This window comes from Nicotiana tabacum, chromosome 23 (assembly GCF_000715075.1).
Source record: "Nicotiana tabacum cultivar K326 chromosome 23, ASM71507v2, whole genome shotgun sequence".
Classification (NCBI taxonomy): domain Eukaryota; kingdom Viridiplantae; phylum Streptophyta; class Magnoliopsida; order Solanales; family Solanaceae; genus Nicotiana; species Nicotiana tabacum.
This window is the reverse complement of record NC_134102.1, coordinates 83560327-83580059: the sequence shown is the minus strand read 5'-3', so window position 1 is coordinate 83580059 and position 19733 is coordinate 83560327. Positions and strand designations below refer to the sequence as shown.

The 19733-nt window shown below is 37.8% G+C and overlaps 1 protein-coding gene across 1 annotated transcript; it reads right to left on the bottom strand.

Annotated features, from left to right (window-relative positions):
• Positions 1 to 1004: 1004 nt before the first annotated feature.
• Positions 1005 to 3147, bottom strand: LOC107790177 (aspartyl protease family protein At5g10770). Its single transcript, XM_016612078.2, has 2 exons — positions 2898 to 3147; positions 1005 to 2346 (listed from the first exon to the last, which is right to left on the bottom strand). The coding sequence occupies exons 1-2, from the start codon at positions 3055 to 3057 to the stop codon at positions 1121 to 1123; spliced, it is 1386 nt and encodes a 461-aa protein (XP_016467564.1). The 5' UTR covers positions 3058 to 3147; the 3' UTR covers positions 1005 to 1120.
• Positions 3148 to 19733: the final 16586 nt, after the last annotated feature.

Genomic DNA, 19733 nt, shown 5'->3' with positions numbered 1-19733 from the left:
TTTGGTCGGATTTTTTTAAAAAAAAATTTAAATTTTTTTTTTGTGTGTTTTTTTTCTTAAAATATTATAAACTATAAAAAAAATATTATAAACTACAAGCATTTATTTTATTTAACTATGCAATTATTATAAATAATTATAAACTATAAGCATAATCTATATAAATAATTATATTAACTATTTAATTTTAATAAATTATAATAGCATCTATCTAAATAAATTTTTTAAGTTATAATTAAGTATGTGAGTAATTTCTCACCCACACACATACACTATATTGTAATTGATGCTAATAACTTCTTTTTTCATTCGTTCATCACTAATAATGCATGACATAGATTAATCGATATATAGGTCGAGACGTTTTGATAAATCATCGATTAATATTCATCAATACATCTAAGTAAGTTATAAGTCGATGAATCAATTTACAAATAGATATATTTGATGATAAAGTATATATACTAATTAGTATCTTCCCAAGTCTATCCCTAAAAGAACCCGACCCTGTGGTCCTAGCGCTTCGTGTTCTTATATATATATATACACATACAAACACACTTATACACATACAAACACACTTCACTGTAATACTTTAACTATATATATAGCTTGTTATAGTATATGTTAGTGTGTATATATATAACTTGTTAAAGTTTGACCATGTTTGACCTATTAATTTAACTCGTTTACTTAATACTAATATCTTCTTTCGTTTATTTAATTTGTGATCCATATATATATATAGTCAAAGATGTTTAGTATTAATTCTTTTATTTTTCATTCATTCATCACTAATAATACATGGCATAGCTAGATTAATCGATATAAGTCGAGACGTTTTGTTTTTACTATTAGTCGATATAGGTCAAACGTTTTATTTTTAATATTCATCGATGCATCTAAGTAAGTTATAAGTCGATGAATCAATTTACAAATAGCATGTTATATATAGTATATGTTAGTGTATTCATTATTTGTATTACAAAAGTATTAACGAATTATATTTATATTATTTAGATAGTAAATATAAAAGTAATTCGAAAGTTTGATCAATGTTGACGTAATAACCGACCAACTTTGGTCGATTATTTTGCAGAAAATAACAATTACCGACCAGCTAGCTAGCGCAGTTACTGCCAAACCCAATTCTTTCCCTTTCCAAATCATAAAGCACATTGAATCCCCGCTGTTGAACGTAACCAATAATGCTGACATGCTCATCGTTTTCCTTTGCAGCAAAAGCCAAACACTTCACTCTATCATCTTTCATCCATAAAATCCCATTGTTTGACAACTTCACATCAGTAGTAGTACTAGTTCCTTCTCCAAAATGGAATTTAATCTCTGGTAAAACAATTTGTTCGTATCCCTTGAAGCTGTAGCAGGTGTCCATCAGCTCATCAACATTTTCTAATAATGTGTAACTCGACATCGACTGTCTAAAAGCAGCACGAAACGCAGAGTATACAGCTCGTGGCAATCGAGTGATTACCGTTCCACTGTCTATAACTGTTCCTTCATTAGTGAATGTTGTCGATGTGACGTTGAGTTTATTTCCAGCTACACTTATTCCAACTAGGTCAAGATAGTAGAATACTGGTTCGGGGCCTTTTACCAATGGTGTAAATTGGTTTGAACAAGCGTAAGATTTCTTCTTGGCTTCATTCCCAAATTCTAGATTTCCCACATGGCTATTTGTTAATGGGACATAATAACTAAACATTTGCGTTGATGACGCACTTTGAATTTGAGATGGAAAAGATAACTCTCCTCTGCCAAGTCCAAGTATTCCAGCTACATCACCAAAGTTATTGCCAGTTCCATCAACATTTTCTTGGCCACAACCAAATCGGAAGTTGTTTATTGCACCAATACCCTCTATAGTGAGAGTATCACATCCCCAAATGCCATTCGTATATGAGTTATCACCATAACCAACACGAAATGGAACCGATGTATTATTTGTATATGTCGAGGATTTTGAAGGGTCATACAGAGGATTCTCTGATTTGCAACCTTTGGTGCAGGATTGGCAACGTACCCAAGTTGGTTGGCTACCAGTATCCATCATTAAGTAATAATCTTGTTTTGGTGTGCCAAGACCTATCTTTACATTATAGACCCCCCCAAATTCATACTTACCTTCAATAGTTGGATCAAGTCCATCCTCAGAAAGACTGTTACTGTAAAGATGGTCATTCACTCTTTTATTGATTGAACGAACTCTAGCTTGATCCCAATTTAGAAGTTCGTTGGATGATGCAGTTTTCGTTCGACTAGTATTTGGAAAGCAAGGTCCAAATCTTGATACGATCTCCAATTTTTGCGATCCGATTTTCGAGCCTATATTATACCATAATAATTTCATCAGCACTATCAAAACAATTCCAATAGATGAATAAGGCAACTTGTTAAGCAATAGCCAGAATTTAAGTTTCGAAGAGGGGTGAAATAACAAATACGAGAGTAGTAAAAACTGCAGGGGTCAAACCCAGAAAAGTGAAAAGCGAGTTCAAAAATGAATAATAGACGATAGGAAAAGTAAACGGCACTAGATTAAAGAAAACAAAAGACGCAATAACTCTATGTGAAAAACAATTGAGTCAATAACACTAGCAGCATATTGGTAAAGGGGTAATGACCAATAATAACTAAAATAATAAAAATGATGTTTAGTGTGAAATGCTTGACAACTTCCCTCTACTTTTGTTATCACAATTGTCTTATGGTATGCCACAAGCTTTATTATTGTTACGACAAAATTTCATATATATGCCGTCGAGTGAACCATTAACTCTAATATTTATTAATTAATATATCATAATACGCATATAAACATATTATTGGGGATAGAATTTACGGGTAGATAAAGATTAATAATTAATATAATATACCTGAGCTTGACCTCTGGCAGTAGGGTTTTGGCTCCAAAGAGCTGACATTAACCACCTTATAGTGAGGTGGTGCTCTGATTGTTTCTCCATAAATAGGCAGTGTTTGGTAATACCCCAAAAAGAAGCATATTGTTACAATATGTTTAATGATCCAAGCCATATATATATAGAATGAAATTCAAAACAGGATTTTGTTTACGTTATATGTGCTATGATTCTTTGATCCTTTAATTTGTTTATACTATTATAGGATCAACCCACAATTTATAACTTGAGCTTGAATCACACATACTTAAAAAAGGACAACAAGTCAATGCTTCAGGACGACGACCTCAAGTCTTTGCATGTTTTTTTCTTTTTTCTTTTTTTTCTTTTTATTTTATTTTATCATCTTTTTTAGTTTAAGTTATCTTTTTTCGTGCCACACATTATTGACCAAAAGGTGGGGGGAGAGGAGAGGAACTTCATTGGAAGATTATTCTAAAAGTTGAACGCTATATTTATCAAATTATGAGATTATACCTTAACTCATCTTATTATTTTGTAAATATAAGCGTTAACAAAGAACTAAGAGAATATCCATTTCTAACAAGAAGTCGAATTAACTCACAAATAAGCCAAGCTATAAATCCTCCATTAGTTCTATATTATTACTATTCAGTATAATCGACCAATTTCTGGTAACTGGATATCGTAAAATAATATATATATCTGGTGAATGCCAGTTCAAAATTTTCTTTTCATATTATAAAACTTAGCATTTCAAAGAAAATCCCTGCAAACCCAAAACATTTAACTTTTAAGAAGAGCATTTAGTGGTAGGTCAATACAACTGTAATTTTTTACATCGTATAAATACAAGATTCAATCTTTACCAGATCGACCCTCTCTTCACCTTGGTCTTCCATCTATTCCCCAAAATAAAATAGAAGAAAATTAGAGAGTAAAAGGTGGACAACAATTTCAGACGAGCTGTGAAGTATAAATAGAACAAACAAGCACTTTTAAAACTTCAAATATGTGGCCTTCTAATTAAACTTTGTCACTTTAATTGAACCTCGGCATTCAAATAATAAAATTAAATTGTGCTATATGATGTAGATTCTAACTACGTAATATTTTATTTAAAAGAAATTAAGAAATCTATCATTTGACGCAAGAAAATTTATATTTGTTGATTATCATTAAATACGTAACAATTCAAAATTAATATAACACTGTGGTCCAAATGCCTTCATCATTCTCTTTACAAAAGGAAATCTCGAATTATAAGAACGTGACTGCTTAAAATTCAAAATTCATAAGTGAATATATCTCCGAAATAGTTAAGAAGAAACCTATAGTTTCACATCATAGTATTTATCTAGAACATCACAAATAGTGAAAAACAAAGGGTAAGATTATGCCATCATTCATGACATTGTGGAACGTGAACTATAACTTCTCTAGTCTTTGCCCTCAACAAAATAAATAATTGAATTAATACATACATATTTAAGGAGATTTGGAAAATGGAGAAATAAATATCATAATATTAGTATTTTGGATATTATTATTCCCATAAAGTAATAGGACCCTTGACCCAATCATAATTGAAGAGCAGGTCAGTCCGCAAGTAGTCCAAATGAATGGGGTCTTTCATCTTAAAGCCGGTCAATGAAACCAGAATATACGTCTATTTGCATGGTAGAAATTTTCCCTTTTACTATTCTACATATTTCTGTCCTTTTCTTTGATTGAGAATAGTGTTTAGTAACTAACTGGAATAGTAAATTATAACTAAATGTCTAATAGTAAATTAGTAATAGATAGAGTATTGGAAGTGGAAGAAGGGTTTTTGATTATTTAATATATATATATATATATATATATATATATATATATATATATATATATATATTAGATGTTGAATTTATTTGCCTAAAACTAAAATATACAACATATAATATAAAATGTATGTTTGGTTCTACACTAAAGAAATGTGGATAAACTTTTGTTTTTAACTTTAACTTTGATTCTCTTAAGACATTAGGAAAAGAGCTTTAGAGAAGAACACCTTTATCATTTTATTATTTTATCATAGGATAAGTGTATACGGTAAAAATCGATTAGTCCTTCGTACGAACTGGTCGAAATGGTAATGCATTGGATCGGAGAAGCGTCTTCATAATATCAGGTTGAGGTCCGAAGTCAGGTCACCAAGTTTCGAGCCCTAGGGACTGATCAATGCCGAGTTTGATGTCATTATCGAGCTCGAATCCAAATCGAACTATGATGCAAAGTGAAGTTATCGAGCTTATGAGGCAGAGACCGGCCAACACTGACCCCGAATCAATACAAGGATCCGAGTCAGAATCGAGCTCGAGTCAATATCGAGCTCATAGACAAGAGCCGTTGCAATCCCACTAGAGGAGAGAATCCTGGCAGGAATTATGAAAAAGTTAATTTACCATGGGTCTCCCACTATGTATTTTTAATTATATCTAAAGTAGAATCCCTCCACTATAAAGGGGGTGGTTATTATTTCTGTAAGAACCAGGTTTTTGCATACATTGTAACTGAGATATCATACACTCATATATTGAAGAGATATCCTTTTTTAGCTTCATAAATTAATTCATCTTGCTTAATCTATAAATCATCTTCTTCCCAACTTTGCTTATTTTTCATTCTCTACAGTCAACACTTGATATTTTTATTTATTCTTATGATTTGTTTCAAGTTAAACCACATATCCTTAGAACTACGAACAAATTTAACTCAATCCGTTTTTCAGGTAAACAGTTTGGTGCCCACCGTGGGACTAAGGGTAACAGTGGCTATTTGACACGAATCTCTAAAATACTCGCCATTTCATGCTTATTTTGAAGCATCTCTGATTTCATATTAGCAACAACGAACTCCCGATCAATGGCCTTGCCTATCGACAACGAAGCTGGCCTTCAAGATGAGAACAATAACTTGGCGCCCGGTGGAGAAAGGCCGCTCGTCAATGCCGTTAGAGCTCGAGTCGAAGTACCATTGGACGTTAACTCACATGTGGCCATCGAGGCAGGCCAACGTTCTGAACCCGAAAATAGCATTCATGGTGGTACTCGATCTGCAACTCGAGATACCCATAACGTTGAAGAAAACGGAGTCAGCTTGCGTATGATTTTTGAAATGTTGTAAGCTCAACAGGTAGCAATAGCTCAGTTGCAGAGTCAAACCCAGATACCGAGCGGGTCGGAGTCAAATTCGCCCCAGGAAGTCACTCACAAAACGGAACCAACTATGGTGAGGTCAAATGAGCATTAATCGGGGACTAATCCCGAAATTGTTAAGATGTTCGAGGAACTGACAAAATGAATAGAATCAGGAGAAAAGAGGATCGAAAAAAACAACAAAAAGGTGGAAACGTACAACTCCAGGGTTGATCATATCCCGGGGGCACCCCCAATATTGAAAGGCTTAGATTCCAAAAAAATCGTACATAAGCCTTTCCCCCCGAGAGTGGCCCCTAAACCAATCCCAAAGAAGTTTCGCATGCCCGAAATTCCTAAATATAATGGGATAACCGACCCCAACGAACATGTCACCTCTTACACATGTGCCATTAAAGGAAACGATCTAGAAGATGATGAGATCGAATCTGTATTATTGAAAAAATTTGGTGAAACCCTATCGAAAGGAGGAATGATATGGTATCATAATTTACCATCTAACTCTATTGATTCTTTTGCTATGCTTGCAGATTATTTCGTAAAAGCACATGCAGGGGCCATAAAAGTCGAGACCCGAAAGTCGGACCTATTCAAGGTAAGACAAAAGGATAATGAGATGCTAAGAGAATTTGTGTCTCGCTTCCAAATGGAACGAATGGATCTACCACCAGTCACAGACTATTGGGTTGTTCAAGCTTTCACTTAAGGTCTGAATGAACGAAGCTCGATGGCTTCACGACGGCTGAAGCATAAACTAATCGAATACCCAGCTATTACTTGGATCGATGTGCACAATCGGTATCAATCTAAAATAAGGGTCAAAGACGACCAGTTGGGTTCCAGGTCCGGTTTTAAAAAGGATACCGATCAAGAACCAAGTTCAAGCAAGGATTGATACCGGCCGTACACCGGAGATCGTCGGCATAGCGAATTTTTACGTAACCACGTATGAGGAAAAAAGAGAAATGATCGAAGCCAAGAGTCTCGGGGACTGATGAATAGAAATGGGTTCGATAGGCATACCGGACCTAAGGAAGCACCACGGTTATCGGAGTATAACTTCAGCATCGATGCATCCGCCATCGTGTCGGCTATCGAACGCATCAAGGACACTAAATGGCCTCGACCCATGCAGACCGATCTAGAGGAACCCCAATCAAATGTGTGAATATCATGGCACCCATGGACACAAAACGGAAGATTGCAGGCAACTAAGAGAGGAGGTAGCCCGGTTATTCAATAAAGGGCACCTTCGAGAATGTTTAAGCGACAGAGCCAAAAATCATTTCAAAAACAGGGATTTCGGTAAACAAAACGAACAGGAAGTACCAAAGCACGTCATCCACATGATCATCGATGGCGTCGATACCCCTCAGGGGCCGGTACTTAAACACACTAAGACATCGGTTATGAGAGAAAAATGATCTCGAACTTGGGATTATGCACCCATAGGAACCTTGTCCTTTAATGATGAAGATGCAGAAGGAGTCATGCAACCTCACAACGATGCACTGGTAATATATGTACTTATGAATAAAACTAAAGTTAAGCGTGTGTTAATTGATCCAGGTAGCTCGGCCAACATTATTATATTGAAAGTTGTAGAACAGCTCGGTTTACAAGATCAGGTCGTACCCGCAACCCTGGTTCTAAACGGATTCAATATGGCATGTGAAACTACTAAAGGCGAGATATTTCTGTCAATAAACATAGCCGGGACTATCCAGGAAACGAAGTTCCACGTAATATAAGGCGATATGAGATACAATGCCCTTTTTGGAAGGCCGTGGATTCACAACATGAGAGTTGTACCTTCGACCTTCCACCAGGTTCTTAAATTCTCAACATCGGAGGGAATCAAAATAGTATACGGGGAACAACCGGACACAAGGGAAATGTTTGTCGTCGAAGAAGAAATTCCGATATTCTCGCCTTCATGGGGTCGGGCTCGAAGGGGGAACGTGATGCCAAATAGCAATCACAGACATCAACTTCGAACCAAATAGAAGATCAGAAGATTGACGAAGATGATAAGCAAGGGATCCCAATATCCTTCGTAGTCCCTGATGATTTCGACGCTACCCAATCAATGGTAGAAGAATTGGAGCAAGTCGTACTACTCAAATATCTGCCCGAACGAAAGGTATACCTGGGAACGGAATTAACCCCTGAACTCAGGAAAAAGTTTATTCGATTTCTTATTGATAATATAGATTATTTTTCTTGGTCCCATTTAGACATAACAGGGATCCCAGCGGATATAACGATGCATCGGCTAAGCCTGGACCCTAGGTTCAAACCGATAAAGCAAAAGAGAAGACCCCAGTCTGAGGTAAAACACGCATTCATAAAGAACGAGGTAACTAAACTTCTCAAAGTAGGGTCCATTCGGGAAGTGAAATATCCCGAATGGTTAGCCAATGTGGTTGTAGTCCCTAAAAAAGGAACAAACTTAAATGTGTGTAGATTACAAGGATTAAAACAAGTCATAGCCCAAAGATTCTTTTTCACTGTCTAACATCGATCGCATGATCGATGCCACGGCCGAGCACGAGATACTTACTTTTCTCGATGCCTATTCCTGGTACAATCAAATCCAAATGAACCCGGAGGACCGATAAAAGACTTCGTTTATCACCAAGTATGGAACCTATTGTTATAATGTAATGCCCTTCGGGCTAAAAAATGCAAGAGCTACTTACCAACGCCTAGTAAATAAAATGTTCGAGGAATAAATAGGTAAATCAATAGAAGTTTATATTGATGACATGCTAGTTAAGTCCCTGCGCGCAGAAGACCATTTGGCTCATTTGCAGGAAACATTCGATATTTTAAAGAAATACAACAAGAAGCTCAACCCCGAGAAATGTGCTTTCGGGGTCGGATCGGGCAAGTTTTTTGGCTTCATGGTATCGAATCGAGGGATCGAGATCAACCCCGATAAAATTAAGGCCATCGAAGACATCACCGTCGTGGACAGTGTAAAAGCCGTGCAGAGGCTAACAGGACGGATTGCTGCCTTAGGCCGATTCATTTCAAGGTCGTCGGATTAAAGTCACAGATTTTTCTCTCTTCTCAGAAATAAGAACTTTCACCTGGACCCCGGAATACCAACTAGCATTAGAGGAATTGAAGATATACCTATCGAGCCCACCACTACTGCACACTCCAAAGGCAGACGAGAAACTTTGCCTGTACTTGGTAGTATCAGAAATCGCGGTAAGCGGGGTCCTAGTTCGAGAAGAGCAATGTACGCAATTTCCCGTTTATTATGTAAGTCGAACCTTAGGGGAAGCAGAAACTAGATATCCATACTTAGAGAAATTGGCACTGGCACTGATAAGCGCCTGTAGAAAGTTAAGACCATACTTTCAATGTCACCCCATATGCGTATTAACCACTTACCCATTTCGTAATATTTTACACAAGACCGAATTATCAGGACGATTGGCCAAATGGTCCGTTGAACTCAGTGGGTACGATATCGAATATCAACCCCGGACGGCCATCAAGTCTCAAACTTTAGAAAACTTTGTGGCCGATTTCACGCCAACCCTCGTACCCGAAGTCGAAAAAGAACTATTGTTGAAATCGGGTACGTCATCGGGGGTATGTACCCTTTTCACAAATGGGGTTTCAAACCTAAAAGGGTCCGGGATAGGCATCATTTTAAAGCTGCCTACGGGTAGCACTATTAGGAAATCTATCAAAACTACTAGGTTGACTAACAATGAGGCCGTGTATGAGGCCATGATTGCAGGTCTTGAGTTAGCTAGAATCTTGGGAGCAGTGGTCGTTGATGCCAAGTGAGACTCTTTACTGGCAGTAAATCAAGTAAACAAAACCTTCGAAGTTCGAGAGGATAGAATGCAAAGGTATTTGGACAAACTATAGGTAACTTTGTACCGTTTCAAAGAATGGACTTTACAGCATATACCTCGAGAACAAAACAGTGTGGCCGATGCACTTGTAAATTTGGGATCATCGGTCGAGGAAGATGAGATCAGCTCGGGGACTGTCGTTCAACTCTCGAGGTCTGTGATCGAAGAAGGTCATGCCGAGATAAATTCTACAAGCTTAACCTGGGATTGGAGGAATAAGTATATTGAATACTTAGAGAACAGAAAACTCCCATTGGACCCTAAATATTTGAGGGCCCTGCGAACCAAAGTTGCTCGATTAACATTGAATGCAGATGGAACATTGTACCGAAGGATATTCGATGGACAATTGGCAGTATATTTAGGTCCATGAGACACCGACTACATCCTACGTGAGATTCACGAGGGTACTTGTGGAAATCATTCTAGTGCCAATTCATTAGTCCGAAAAATAATCAGAGCAGGATATTATTGGATCGATATGGAAAAAGATGCAAAGGAGTTTGTTCAAAATGTGACAAATGTCAAAAGTTTGCACTAATGATCCATCATCCCGGAGAACAAATTCACTCAGTTCTATCTCCATGGACATTCATGAAATGGGAAATGGACATCGTCGACCCTCTGTCATCGGCCCAGGTAAAGCTAAGTTCATTTTATTTATGACTGACTATTTCTCTAAATGGGTTGAAGCACAGGCGTTCGAGAAAGTGAGAGAGAAAGAGGTTATAGACTTCATCTGGGATCATATCGTATGTCGATTTGGGATACCCGCCGAAATAGTGTGTGATAATGGGAAATAATTTATCGACAGCAACGTGACTAAATTCCTAGAAGACCACAAAATCAAAAGGATATTATCAATACCGTATCACCCTAGTGGGAACGGACAGGCCGAATATACGAACAAGACTATCATTCAAAACCTAAAGAAAAGGTTGAACGACGCTAAGGGAAAATGGAGAGAGATCCTGCCCGGAGTTATTTGGGCATGTCGAAAAACATCAAAATTCAGTACGAGGGCAACCTCGTTCTCTTTAGTATATGGCTCTGAAGCCTTGATTCCTGTCGAAGTCAGGGAACCTAGTCCCAGGTATCGATATACAACAGAAGAATCAAATCGTGAGGCTATGAATACTAGCCTCGAATTATTGGACGAAAAATGAGAAGCCGCTCTCGTCCAATTGGCCGCCCAAAAGTAGCGGATTGAAAGATACTATAATTGAAGAACCAATCTTCGCCATTTTAAAATCTTAGTGCTAAGGAAAGTCACCCTTAGCACCCGAAATCCAAATGAAGGAAAACTGGGTCCGAACTAGGAAGGACCTTATCAAGTACTCGAAAATGTCGGTAAAGGATCCTACAAACTCGGTATTATAAACGGCGAACAACTACCAAGCAATTTAAACGCATCACACCTAAAACGATACTACTGCTAAGGTACGACCCTCCCATATTCGTTTATATTTCGAAACTAACCCTTGCAGGAGTTCAATCAAAGAACAAGGATGGTTCATTCAACACGAAGCCTTAGGTCTGAAAGCACGCGTTGCACTTTTTTCCCTTAGACCGGTTTTATCCCAAATGGGTTTTTTGGCAAGGTTTTTAATGAGGCAACCATTGATCGTGCTAACAGTATCCAAGACCTATTTACAATCAACCTCGAATACTAATGGGGCATTACTCTCAAATATATCAAGTTCGATGCAAGAAAGTTACTTCATAACAACAGGGTTCCGAAAGGAAAAATTGTAAGAGCCAAATGGTCAAAACGAACCATGCTCATGTAGATTGTTCGATCCCTGGTATAACAAATAAACACATGTATAACAATATGAAAAGAAACTTCTTTGCCCATGTCTCGTGTTATCCTCTATTTTCATGATCTATTACGCAAACAGGCTCAAGGGCCGATGATTATCCCATAAATCGGGGACTGCCACTCGACCATTAGGCCTAAGGGCTACATTACTTCGAGTTTGAATCACTCACTCAGCTACTAAGACTACGGGCTACCTTATTTTGAGTTCGAGCAAACACTCAATCAACCATTAAGCCTACGGGCTACCTTATTTCGAGTTTGAGCAAACACTCACTCGACCATTAAGCCTACGGGATACATTACTTCGAGTTCGAATCACTCACTAGACTAATAAGCCTACGGGCTACATCATCTCAAGTTTGAGCAATAACTCACTCGACCATTAAGCTTACCGGATACATTACTTCAAGTTCGAATCACTCATTCGACTACTAAGCCTACGGGCTACCTTATTTCGAGTTCGAGCAAACACTTACTCAACCATTAAGCCTACGAGCTATATTACTTCGAGTTTGAATCACTCACTCGACTACTAAGCCTACGGGCTACATTACTTCGAGTTCGAATCACTCACTCGACTAATAAGCCTACGGGCTACATCATCTCAAGTTTGAGCAATCACTCACTCGACCATTAAGCCTATGGGCTAATTACCTCGAGTTCGAATAACTAACTCAACTAATAAGCCTACTGGCTACATCATCTCGAGTTTGAGAAATCACTCACTCGACCATTAAGCCTACGAGCTACATTACCTCGAGTTCGAATCAGTCACTCGACTACTAAGCCTACGGGCTACTCTTATTTTGAGTTCAAGCAAACTCTCACTCGACCATTAAGTCTACAGGCTACATTACTTTAGGTTCAAACAATCACTCAACTCAACTACTAAGACTATGGGCTACCTTATGTCAAGTTTGTGCAAGCACTCACTCGGTTATAAAGGCTACAAGATCCAAATTCGATCAAATTGCCTAAAGCATTATGAAATACTTCATAAGGCATGAATGAAACAAAATCTTCTCTAGGAAGAGAATAAAATAGAGGTGAGTCAGGAAAAGAAAAGATCTTTATATATACAAGAATATTTACAATGTTCGAACAGGACGCTGCATAAAAAACCAAAATTAAAACTAAGGGTTAAGTTTCTTGGTTATCTACGGGGGAAGTCTCTTCTCCATCGGGCTCCTCCCTGCTCTCGGACCCACTTTTGCTCCCATCATTGCCATCATCATCATTACCACGATCATTATCATTGGAAGCCAAGGCTTCAGCATCGGCTTCAAGCTCTTTTGCTCTTTTTATCTCTTCGGTGAGATCAAAGCCTCGAGCATGGATCTCTTCGAGGGTCTCCCTCAGAGATTGGCATTTAGCAAGTTTAGCAACCCAATGTCCTCGAGTATTGGCGGTCTCGGCTTGCCTCTCTTTTTTGTACCTGAGCAGCTTCAGCATCCGCCTGATAGACGGCCATTAATGCATTTGCATAGGACTTTGCTTTTTCGGCATTAGATTTGGTTTTGGAAAGTTTGGAGGCCAACTGAGCCTCGAGTTCCTAAATTCTTCTCGCTTGAACCGAGCTCTTCTCCTTCATGTCTTGAAGTTGGCTTGTAGTCGATGACAATTGGGCCCGACCAGTCTTCTTTTCTGCAGCAAGATAGTCCATGCCATCTTTCTATCCCTTGGTCTCCGCCCTTATTATATCAACTTCCTCACGAAGCTGCCCGATCGTCTCGAGTTTCTGTTGTAGTTGTGAGATCGAAATATTAGCCTTCAATCCTGTATCAAGCCCATGAGTTCTTAATATTATCATTACCTTCTCGGTCACGTCGGTCTGGTCTTGATAAGCCTTGGCCAACTCAGCTCGAAAGCCTTTGATTTCTTCTTCTCTTTGCTTGGAAAGGAGTTTGAGGGCGTTCCTATCCTCTGTAACCCGTCGGAGGTCGGCCTCGAACCGATGCAGCTCAACTCGAGACCAAGAACAAGCTTCTCGATGAACTGCCACGGCCTACGAAGAAAGAAAAAAAGAAGTTAGAAAAGAATAACAAACATAAAAGTAATATAAACGAAGAGAGTTAAAGCTTACCCGATTCAGAGCTTGCTGCACTTCACAGACTAGACACAACACATCACTAGGGCCAGCATCATCCTTGACCCCAGTAAACAAATCACAGAAGCGGTCCTCCCCTTCATGAGATCGGCTCATCTCGAGGGCCCCTAAAGGTTGGGCTTCTCGAATTGCCCCTTTGGAAAAGGCAGGGAGAGTGGGAGAGTCTCTGATTACTACTTCCCCTAGCGACTCACTTGGGGCGTTCTCCTCAGTTCGGAGAGCTTCAGGACCGGCCCCTTCCGATATACCCACCATTTGTTGACCTCGGTGGGAAGCATCCTCGATCTTTAATGATTTGGGGACTCCGACTGAACCTTTCTCTGATACCTCCTCTGTCTGAGGCGGAGCTTTATAAATCACCATCGATTCAGCTGCCTTTAGCGCATCGATGGTTTTCTTTATTCGGGCCACCAATACGGACCCGTCATTTTCTTCTTCTTCTTCTTCTTCGTCTTTATCCCTTAGGCGCAAAACTGATTCTACAGTCAAAGGAATGGTGTTCTTCCGCAGCTTACGAGCCATCCTCGCCTTCGGTTTTGGATCTTCGGAGGTGGAGGCCCTTTTTCTCTTATTATCCTTCACCAGCTTTCGATCATAAGCCGAAGCCTCTTCCTCGACGGATGAGGGCCTCAAAACTACATCTTTGCCCACACCTACATATAGAAAAATTGATTTGAGTATATGGGAGGCATCTCGTTCGAACTACCAAAGATACGAGAAAGAGGCTCACCATGATTTTTGGACTTCCATCGACCCTTTGACAAATCATGCCACAAGAGCTCAGCGTATGTGGAAGTCGAAGCTAGATCCCGTACCCAGTTCTTGAGATCGGGGACTGCACGGGCATCTAAGGAACCGCTGCATCACAAAAAGGGGGATATCGGTGAGAAAAGGAACGAAGGGGAAAAATAGTAGTAGGAGACAACAACAGAATTACACTTATGCTTTATGTTCCATTCCTCGGGAAAAGGCATCTTTTCAGTCGAAATCAGTTTCGAAGCCTTTACTCGAATGAACCTGCCCATCCAGCCTCGATCCATGTCTTCGTTTATACTCGAGAGAAGAACCTTGGTAGCCCGACGCTAAAGTTTTATTAGCCCGCCTCGAAAGAGGCGAGGACAGTACAATCGGATGAGATGGTCGAGGGTGAAAGGCAAACCCTCGATTTTGTTCACGAAGTAACGGATCAAAATAACAATCCGCCAAAAAGAAGGATGGATCTAGCCTAGGGTTATTTGGTATTGATGGCAGAAATCAATAATAACAGGGTCGAGGGGACCTAACGTGAAAGGGTAAGTATACATACTTAAAAACCCTTTCACGTAAGTGGTGATATCTTCTTCAAAAGACGGGATCGCTATTTCTTTGTTCTCCCAATTGCAATCTTTATTTAGCTGTTCGAGGTGCCTCTTGAATATCGAACACATATACCTCAAAACATGCTCACATCGGCCGGGAACCGACGAGCCTTTGTCGATCTTAAAATCAGACGTAAGAACACACGCCCCAAAAATGCATTCCTTAGGTCGTGGCTCCATCAGTGTTTTATCGGTGGCACGCTGTGAAGAAGAAGCCTTTTCTTTCTGTGGAATGGTTTTTGATATTTTCGTCATATTTTGGATTTAAAGATCGAGAATAGAAGGACGTAACAAGGATTTGGTGTTTTTGAAGAAAGATTTTTGCAGAGAAGAATCACAATTTGCTAGTGAATTCAGAAAGTGTGAGAAAGAAGTTAGAAAATTTAGAGTTTGAAGATGTAAAAGTGATTAAAAGTGAAAAGGGGGTTATTTATAGGTATAACAATGGCGGTTCAATTTCGATAATGGCCGACCAACGTCTGACACGCATTAAATGCCTTGAAAAACTAAATTGACGGGACAGCTATCACGTGTGACATGATCGAGCCCAATGTAAACGTCAGCTTATATCTGATCGAGCCGTTGGGAAATCATATCGTTTCTCGCTACATCCTTCCCGAGAAACGAGAGAACTATCTGTATACGGTAAAAATCAGTTAGTCCTTCATACGAACTGGTCGAAATGGTAATGCATTGGATCGAAGAAGCGTCTTCATAATATCAGGTTGAGGTCCGAAGTCAGGTAACTAAACTTTGAGCCCTAAGGACCGATTAATGTCGAGCTAGATATCATTATCGAGTTCGAATCCAAATCGAACTATGATGCAAAGTGAAGTTATCGAGCTTATGAGGTAGAGACTGACCAACACTGACCCCGAATCAATACAAGGATCCGAGTAAGAATCGAGCTCGAGTCAAGATCGAGAGCTCGAGTCAATATCGAGCTCATAGACAAGAGCCGTTGCAATCCCACTAGAGGAGAGAATCCTGGCAGGAATTAAAGAAAAGCTGATTTATCATGGATCTCCCACTATGTATTTTTAATTATATCTAATGTAGGATCCCTCCACTATAAAGGGGGTGGTTATTATTTCTGTAAGGACCTAGTTTTTGCATACATTATAACTGAGATATCATACACTCATATATTGAAGAGTTATCCTTTTTTAGCTTCATAAATTGATTTATCTTGCTTAATCTATAAATCATCTTCTTCCCAACTTTGCTTATTTTTCATTCTCTACAGTCAACACTTGATATTTCTATTCATTCTTACGATTTGTGTCAAGTTATACCACATATCCTTAGAACTACGTATAAATTTAACTCCATGCGTTTTTCGAGTAAACCAATAAGTAATAACGATTTATCCAATATTTTTAAATATTTTTAAATTTACAATTGTGATACAGAATATAGATTCTAACTGTGTAAATTTATTTTTTTAGTATTTAAAAAGGATATATGAATTTTCGATGAGAATTAGACCTCTGAATCTCCTTCTAATTCCTTCATTTTTAAAGATGTAGTACTTCAGAATTAGGGTTGTTTAAGGGGAGGGTACTGGGTTCTTAAGGGTTAAGGGTACGAGGAGTGTAGAGGTAGGGGAAGGGTTCCTCAAGGTTTTTTCGTTAAAGAGATTTAAAGGTATGGGGTAAGGGTACGTTTTCTGGTACCCTACCAGTTCCCCTACCGGTCCTAAGGGGAGGGGAGGTATTTAAAGGTGCAGTACGAGTATTTAGGGGTATTTTTAAATTAAAAAAATTAAATATTATATTTAAATACAAACAATCATTAATCCTGCTTGAAATAGATTTCAATAATATCGATTAGTTCTTCGCTTGAAATTGATAGCACTTATTCTTCTGCGTCCCCACTATCTCCGGTAGATAGTACTTTACTATAGGCTAGGCATCGCCGTCTTCTTGAATTATTTCTGGAAGGCCAAAGTTTCTTCTCTTCCAATATTTCAGCAAGTCTTCATTTCCTTCATCAATGCAAACATTATTTCTAACAGTTGTTCTAGGAAAATCTTGAAAAGCATGATTATACATTTCTTGTATGTAACGGCTAAACCCGTACTGGTTAGAATTTGTTTTAAAATGAGGACTCCCTCCTTAGCATTACCCTTAGTCAATATATTACACATTTTTCTTAATAATAAAAAATTAAAATTACAATACATAGCAACACAAATATAACAAAAAATAAATGCGAAAATTAATATGAGTGCTAGAACGTTAATTGCAACTAGAGAGAGAGAGATGGAGAATTAGAGAGATATGAGAGTTTTGTGTGAAAATGAAAAGAATGAAATGGGGGTATTTATAGTTTTAAAATAGAGTCAAAGTGTATTTGAACAAACTTAGACGTTAAAAAATATAAATTAGGAGGTGTGGGTGTTAGGGGGCTAGGGAGGCAAAAATAGTTATTTTGGCTGTTGCCAACGACTATTTTTTATATTTGGTTAATGGTACAAAAATAACCACATTTAAAAAAAAATATAAGGGTACCGGTTCGGTACCTTAAGGGTACCAACTGGACCGGTACTACCAGTACTTTTCCCGATACCCTCCTAGTCCCCTTACTCTTTATCCAAATCCCCCACCCTACCCCCAATTTGGACCGGTACGGTGACGGTACCGGTAGGGGTATTACCCTCCCCTTAGACAAACCTATTCAGACTAGCCCAAAATAAACGGGTTTTTCGGCCGACTAGATGTCTTCACAGGGTAAGGGCTTTAGCCCATTAGCCTACAGTAAGGGGTGATTTGCGAGAATGGCCTTGAAAGTGGGTGATCTTGATATTTTAACCTCATTTTTCATAGCTAGAATTTTGAAGTTTAACAAGTGTTGCCCTTCGCCTGCCCCACAGGCAATACTTTTGGCCTTAAAGATTCACCTATGGGTATAACTTCTTGTATAGAAAAAGGTGAAAAAAGAAGGGAAAAATCCAATTTTGCATCTGAGAGAAAAAAAATATCAATGTTAACTAACTCATAAAATGCGATCAATATTAGCCAATTACTCATCAAATACTACTAATATTAGCCCAGATGACTTTTTGATTGCCTACTTCAACGTACATCAAAATATGTTCAATGAACAACTAACTCTTAAAAGTGAACAACATATACTGAGAGAGGATAATCAAAAAAAAAATCCATTCAGAAGAAAAAAGTATGCATATCATTGTCTTTGATTAAGAAATAACTATGCTTGCCGGTCTTTATATGGACATGAAAAATCTCCACAATAATAAATTATGATCTTAATTTCAGTCCCTTAACAAATGCTGTCAGGAATCCAACTTTAATAATTTTATCCTACGCAAGTAATCAATAAAAAATTGGTCAAGAGCACTAACAAGAGTTATGTTGCACCCTATTTTGCATGAGTCAAAATAAAATTCAACTAGTGGTTTCCCTCACCACCTAATATTTAAAGGTATATTAAGGTACTTATTTAATTGTTAAGATCATTATCCTATTAGTTTGTTAACCAATGAGATTTGAGTAAGGGTTCTTGTTCTTCTAAGGGGAAGGTGTTAGACACCCCCTAGAATCTACCTAAGGTAGCTCTATAGGACTTAGACTAGGTTCGAGGAATAAAAATATCTATATCTACTTAGTTAGTGCTTAAAGATGTGCGCCTTATCTAAGTGTATGTTTTAAAACCTATTAATTTTGGAAGAGAAGCAGTGTATATACCTTGAAAAAGTGTAGATTTTATTTGAAAAAAAAAGTCTTTTGAAAAATGTCTATTAAATGAGTGCTTAGAAAAGTTGGTTTATAATACCTACTTCACTAATAAAATGAGCTTATGTTTTAAAATATTTGACGTTGAAACAAAAGTGGCCATTTGTATAAAGTAAGAATCATTTAAGAAGGTGGAATTTAGATATACCTTGAAAATTTGATTTCAAACCTTATATTCAAATTTGAAGAAATCGTTTGAAGATCTTTTAATCGCAGCAGTGTTTGTTTGATTTGCAGAAATAGCCAGCTTATGGAAATCATTTTCTGGTGTTTTCAGTTTTAATATATGTATAATTCATGTATAATATGTATATAATCGAATATAATCTGTATATACTGATAAGAAAAAAATAAATTGCAAATCCGACCGATTACTTTTGTAATGATTCCAAAAACTAAGAGGCCGTTGGTTAGAAGAATTGGAGAAATAATTCCAGCATTTAATAACATATGTATAATTCATGTATAATATGTATACAATCGTGTTTAATCTACGTATACCAATTAAAAAAGCAAATAATAAATTTGGCCAATTATTTTTGTAAAGATTCCAAAAACTAAGAGATCGTCGGTTAGAAGGATTGGAGAAATAATTCCAGCATTTAATAACATATGTATAATTCATGTATAATATGTATACAATCGTGTTTAATCTATGTATACCGATTAAAAAAGCAAATAATAAATTCGGCCGATTATTTTTATAA

What these genes read in the sequence shown, in the direction of transcription:
- LOC107790177 (XM_016612078.2), bottom strand. Translation starts at nt 3,057, where the DNA reads ATGGCTTGGATCATTAAACATATTGTAACAATATGCTTCTTTTTGGGG. An exon ending in CTGCCAGAGGTCAAGCTCAG is followed by an intron (nt 2,347 to 2,897) that starts GTATATTATATT and finishes GGTATAATATAG; the next exon opens with GCTCGAAAATCGGATCGCAA.